The 6,674-nt window shown below is 32.0% G+C and overlaps 1 protein-coding gene across 1 annotated transcript; it reads right to left on the bottom strand.

Moving 5' to 3' along the window:
- Positions 1 to 338: 338 nt before the first annotated feature.
- Positions 339 to 5,008, bottom strand: HASPIN (Protein kinase superfamily protein). The gene is made up of 15 exons (XM_079070275.1): positions 4,897 to 5,008; positions 4,698 to 4,821; positions 4,289 to 4,372; positions 4,048 to 4,138; positions 3,350 to 3,918; positions 3,123 to 3,246; positions 2,852 to 2,961; positions 2,601 to 2,712; positions 2,423 to 2,515; positions 2,208 to 2,269; positions 1,975 to 2,105; positions 1,157 to 1,227; positions 1,013 to 1,065; positions 814 to 880; positions 339 to 549 (listed from the first exon to the last, which is right to left on the bottom strand). The coding sequence occupies exons 1-15, from the start codon at positions 4,910 to 4,912 to the stop codon at positions 430 to 432; spliced, it is 1,827 nt and encodes a 608-aa protein (XP_078926401.1). The 5' UTR covers positions 4,913 to 5,008; the 3' UTR covers positions 339 to 429.
- Between the last annotated feature and the right edge of the window lie 1,666 nt (positions 5,009 to 6,674).

Genomic DNA, 6,674 nt, shown 5'->3' with positions numbered 1-6,674 from the left:
TTGTCATTAGACTTCTTAATTATGATTTGTTAATATCTGATGGAGAATGGATGGTCAAAATATTAGCCAAGAAAAGTTTTTCACGCCGTTCAATCTCGATATTCAAGTTTGTTTATCATAAACCATGTTGTGTCAATTGACAAAACACTTTCAATTACTGCATATTAAATAGTAACTAAAAGTGATTAAATCACCAAAACCGTGAGTGTATAAACATAATTATCCATTTTTTATACAAACAAAAAGGAAAAAGAAAGATAAGATGATGCGAAAAACGACAATGTACACACTAAAGTTGCCGGTTTTTAGATAAGGTGACACACATGCACATGATGCCATATGAACAAATCACTTTCTTAGATATTCTTTTCAAAGTTAGAAACCAAAAAAAGGTCGAAAATAACTTGAACCTTTCACAATCATTTCCTACTATTCATTAACAATCAATTCACTGAAGAAAGGATCAACAATCGATTCTTTTGCCGACTCGTAACTGTTTAACCGCTTTTTCAGAGAACGCAACTCTCTCGTATCTTTAGATGTTCGATCCTGTCAAAAAAAATTGCAATATATATATATATATATATATATATATATATATATATATATATATATATATATATAATTAGAAAGAAAAAAAGGTTTTGATGTCTGTTAACGATGAGGATGAGCAGGGCATTTGAGTCTTTTTAACAACCACCAAGTCCCAATCCAACCTTGTTTCACCTTTTTGGATAGGACAAAATTGGAATTTTGTCTATTGACATGAATCACAGTCAATACACCCCAAATGTAGTTATAAACAGGACTTACATAAACTTTTTTCCGCAGCAAAACGTCAACCAGGTATTGCAACCACAACACATTTGTCTTTGGGAAACTGTAAGATGAAAGAGAAGCGTGTATGCATTTCAACTTTTTTATAGAGTTTCCTTAATGTAAAATATATACTTTCACACTCTTACTAAATATCAAAAGTTATTCAAAATTATTAGATTCCCAGTTATCATACCTTCCTTCCCAGCAATCTTCCGTGGCTTCTTTCATTTTCCTATAAGTTTCCGACTGCACATAACAATATAATATAATATAAAAAAAAAATGCAAATAATACGATTAAGTTGTTAGAAGATATCAATAAATTATGTTTGCGTTACCTGTTCATCTCCTTTCGGGCCTTCAAAGAGTCCGGGGTCCAATGATAGATCCAGAAATAAAATATCTTCACCTGAAAACCAAAAATTGTTGTTTTGTATTTCAGAAAAAAAATTACTTAAACCCTGTTTCTTTTTTATTCCATTTTTTTGTGTGGTCTAGATAAAATGTTTTCCAGATAAATGATATCCAAAAAGTATTAAAAAAAGACACAGAAACAGAATGAAGAAATGAATGAGGGTAAATCTATAAATGACAAAATTATAAAACTTTTTGTACATGTGCTATGTCAAAAGTTATGGATGATAATCCAGATATGGTCCCAACTCCCTAAAGCTTTATTTTTGTTGCATGTTTTGTCCCTAACACATTACACATACAGTGTTAAAACTTAAAACTGCCTTTGTTAAGTGCAGTCAATATGCCTTGTACACAAGGTCAATTTTGTCCTTTTATATTTCTCTCTCTCGTATATCCATCTAAGTACAATCATGTGATGTGACAACAATGAATGTTGCTATTAGATGGGCACAGAGAGGGGGTGAGGACGAAATTGCCCTTGTGTGCAAGACATATGAGAAAAAAAACTACGCTTTAGGGACCATTTGTGCAACAAATCAAACATTTGGAGTAAATCCATAACTTTATAAAAAGTTGCAACTTAATGGGAAAAGTCGGTTTTTATGACTTTCAATAACAAGTCATTCTTTCTACATTAATTCAAAAGAAGCATATCCATATATAGCTTACTCAATTAAGTCGTTTGACTCATTTCCCCCATTAAGTTGATTAAGTCAAAAAAAAAACCTCAAAACATTACCAGTATTGATCCTTGAAAGTGTAAAATCAATGATTGATGCCACAAGTCCATGTGTCTTGACATGCATTTTCTTCCCATCAAGAACGAACTCCAATGTTTTACAACCTTTTCGGCTCAACAGAATATTCCCCCTATATATATACATGTATAAACAAACAGTTTACAAAAAGCTCAACAGGTAATAAAAATTAACCAAAAATATATTATGATTATGATTATGAAGGATACTTAACCAGTGCAAATCCCTGTGTTCAAACTCAAATGCATCTTCTGCCACTGCCAAAGCAACAGTAACCTGGATACATAATGAATTGTCCATTAGAACAATAATAAAATTTAAGTTTAAAGTATAATTGTGTAATAAGAAAAAATAAAAGGAAAATGTTACAATAAAGAAATCTAGAAAAGTAGAATGTTGTAATGAGAAGATATGAAAGTAGCAACATACTTGAAGTAGCAAACTTTGTGCCTCACTGAAACTCAGAAGCACAAAGCTCTCGAGATCCTGTCCACCATGTTCTTGAACAAACACAACAAATCGCTGAGACAAAGCATAAATTTGTTAGAATTAAAAATCTATTATTAAAAATTAAAAAATAGTAAATGGAATTATCATGATTTGCAACCTGCTTTTCAGAAAACTCTGAAGGATGATCATTCTCTGAATTATGCTTTTTGTCCCATTCTACCCATGCTCTTATCATCTCATCATCATAAGCACCCGTACATACCCTTAAACTGCAAAAAGAGGACAAAAAATTCTTTAAACAATTATTTTGTTATCAACTTATATACTGTTTATAAAAGTTGATCTAGGAACATATAAACCGTCTGTATAATATATAAATAGAGAAACTCTAATAAAATGAATACTTACCCTAATGTATGTATGAATGTAGGGCAAACATTATGAATATGATTATCATGTCCCCTTAATTGATTCAGGGTCAGTGAAAGCATAACCTCCTCAAGCAATTCTTCAGCTTTCTATACCACAATAAATAAATAAATAAAAACACAAGCCATTAGTAAAGCCAACACCCATCATCAATAATAATTTGTTACCATTCAATCCAAGCAGCTTCTCATTGAAGTTCATTTTTTAGATGAAAGATTAAGAGGTTTAAAAAAAAAAAAAAAAAAAGTACCTTTTGAACTTCCCCATTCACTAATGAGTCTCCATCAAATGGAACAACTTTGCAAACAGTTCCACCAGCAATAAAAACTTCCCCATATGTACCTTCACCTACCTTTGCAATACTTTGGAGATCACTGCATTCACAAAAGATCCATGTGTCAAATGGTGTCTTTTTTCTTTAAATACATATACTTATATAAAATATAATATATATGTAAATTGTAAAAGAAAACCAACCAATATTGAGATAACACATCCGAAAATGTTGATGGAGAAGACTGTCCACAAACTGCTAAGAGTGCTAATAATGGATCCCATTGTTGCTCAATCAAAGAGTTTTGGGATGATAGAGAGAGATTACGAATCACATATTCAATTTCTTCAGAATCATTTTCACTCAAATCCTGAATTCTCTTTGTGGAAGAGGTATTATGACTTTGAAGAACATCACTTCCCACAATCTTATTTTGGTTTGACTTGAAACCTTTGTTGGCCTGAGAAAGTGTTTCTAAAGAAGTTTTTAAGCTTGATAAATCCAAAACTCCATCATGAATAGAATCCCCTAAAGGAGTGTCAAGGATCCTGGAAAGTGAAGTAGAGGGTCCACAACTGTGATCTGGCTTGTGGGCAAGTAACCATTTTTTCAAAACTGATGATATATGTGATGATTGAGGAATATAATTTTTGTTTCCCATAACCCAAGTCTTGCATTGAGGTGAAGGACTTTCCTCTAACAACTCAAATGCATCAACCTCCTCAAAGTATGCACGCTCCTTATCAAAGTTTTGAGGTGGTGCACCTTTTGCCTGAACAAGTTCACATGATTCTGTAAAAAGCTTATTCTTCCAACAATCCCAAAAGCAATATGTGAGATGTAAATTAGGTAATTGTGCTATGGGGGCAAGAAATCCAAGTTAGAAGTAAAAGAATCATACTCTAGAAAGGGGAGGCTTCTGTTTTCTTATATGCTTCTCCTTTTTAGGTCCATATTCAACACAGGCAGCAACAGCAATACTTGTCCTCCCTCTGAAAATTGAATGTAAAGGCAAAGGGTGCATATATATATATATATATATATATATATATATATATATATATATATATATATCCATTAAAACTAGTATTTTATTATCAACTGGAATGGAATAAAATTCACTTGATAAGTTAGAGTAAAACCTGATGAAGAGAGAACGATTCCAACTGATCCTCTTCCCTGGAACCAAACTCACCCGATTCTTCTGAATAGAACTCACCTGCTTCCTGGAGAGGAGCAAGTGTCGTTAAACACAAGCTTGTAAATTATTTCATTAAAAAAAACATACAGACATTGAAGATAGAAACTGCTGCTATCCGCTTCCACATTTGAGTTTTGAGTGTTAAAACTTAAAACCCTAAAATGCTTAGCTTCGAAATTTATAATAACAGTTCGATTTCTAAAGAAACAAGCTCGACTCCATTAATCTGTTAAAAGGGTACTATGAAAGGTACAATTTTTAGGTAAAACTGTGAAAATAAAATGTAAACGATGACGAATAGTGTACAGAGTCTGCTAAATCACTATATTAACTAGAAATGAGCAACTCACGTGGTTGGTAGGCTTTCATTTTGGGTTTGTTTGCGTTTGTAAACAATGGCGGTTTGCTGCTGTTGAAGTTCATTATCCGATTCAGTTGCTGCGATCTGTGACCAGAGATCGACTTTCTTTTCACCTAAGAAAAGTTTAAATTACATCACTTTTAGTAATAAAATGCAACTAACAAATTAGGGTTTGCATCTTTGTTTACCTGCACGGGAAGTCATAGAATTTGTACTCAATGGGGGATGTAATCAATCAAGTGCGTAGTTGATGAACAGGGACGACTGGCGAGGTGTCTGACAAACAATATTCAATTCGCAGTTGGATTTGAAAAGAGAGCATAATAGCGGGAAGTATATATGTGTTTAAACTTTAAAACTTGCATAATTTATAAATAAAATAAAATAAAATAAAAAGCGGTTTTTTTAGGTTATTAGACCGATGGAGCGCCCCGGTCGCCGGGACCCTTTCGCACTCTCTCCCATTTCTATTGGTGGAATTTTATTTTTTTTAACGGTAAGAAATTGAGAAATTGAATATATATATATATATATATATATATATATATATATATATATATATATATATATATATATATATATATAGGGTTAAGTTCTGAGAACACTATTTAATGTGAGAACACTACTTTATGTTATTATTCTACTATGAATTTTGTATATACAACGATATGACATTATTCATCAACAAATATACGAACAATCACACATTAATATTCACATTAAATGTTTGTATGTACAACTTTATGACATTATTCATCACCGAATATATGAACAATCACATATTTAACATTCACATTAGAATTTACTAAATTACTACATATATATATATATATATATATATATATAAATTTTATAGTAGAATAGCAATATAAAATTGAATATATTCATATTATAATTACTACAATACTATACATATTAAATTCATAGTAGAATAGTAACATAAAGTAGTGTTCTCACGTTCTCACATTAAATAGTGTTCTCATTTGAACTTAACCCTATATATATATATATATATATATATATATATATATATATATATATATATATATATATATACACCTTAATAAGCATTTAGCATGTTTTACTGAATTTTAAAAGGTACACCCTTAAAACAACATTTACAACAACTTTATGCATTGAAATCTTTGGTCAACGAGAATGAAATCTGAACAACTTTAGAAAGCGAATCGGTCAAAATTAAACTGATATTCCTACAATGTCGCCCAATTAAATCGGTCAACAGCTTGAAAAGGTCAAGATAAGAAGGCGAGATTCATTGACCCTCGATGCATTTGTTACTCTTCGCCCATTTATATAACCCTCCCCCGTTTCCACTTTTCTCGATGACATTGTTTTTTAATCTTGATGTGATTAATATTAACTTGGTTTTTTTGTTGCAGATGGCAATGAAATCTACCTCCGGCCAAGGAGCATCAGCAAGTAATAGTATTCGATGACTTTGGAAGCTACCAAACAGGTTCACTTGTGTCTCTTCACCTGGCATTCTCATTTGAATTCCTTGAAACATCTTCCCATTATAACAGGTAAATAGAACTGCACCATCGCTTAAACACTATTCAACAGTGGCCACCTACAAATTTCTACGCTCACAATTGCACCATCACAACAGTCCCCCTCTTTCTCTCTAATAGAAACCCTAAACGGTACATGGTACACATGAACATCAAGATATGTGTATCTCTAACGCCTATAGGTCCCATTTTCATAATTCATAATCATGTAATAACAGTCTCCCTTATTATTGTCATGTTTGATACAAAAATTTGCAGGTGAACAACAAAGAAGCCTTCTTCTGTGAAAACCTTAGACATCGTCACTTCGACAGCGACCATCGTCTCCATCACCACGAACTTCTTTGCTATAATCGTGTTGCTCTTTCCCATTCTGGTTATAAATCCTAGATTTTCTCTAAACTTGGTTTTCATTGTACCATCCAGGTCAAATG

The sequence above is a fragment of the Lactuca virosa genome, chromosome 9 (genome assembly GCF_052849685.1).
Source record: "Lactuca virosa cultivar CGN04683 chromosome 9, Lactuca_virosa_CGN04683_v6, whole genome shotgun sequence".
NCBI classification, from domain to species: Eukaryota; Viridiplantae; Streptophyta; class Magnoliopsida; order Asterales; family Asteraceae; genus Lactuca; species Lactuca virosa.
Note: the sequence above shows the minus strand (reverse complement) of the source record. Positions and strands in the feature narration are given on the sequence as shown.

Coding starts and splice junctions, on each gene's coding strand:
- HASPIN (XM_079070275.1), bottom strand. Junction 2,962..3,122: donor TGAATGGGGAAGTTCAAAAG/GTACTTTTTTTT, acceptor ATTGTGGTATAG/AAAGCTGAAGAATTGCTTGA. Junction 2,713..2,851: donor ACATTCATACATACATTAGG/GTAAGTATTCAT, acceptor CTCTTTTTGCAG/TTTAAGGGTATGTACGGGTG.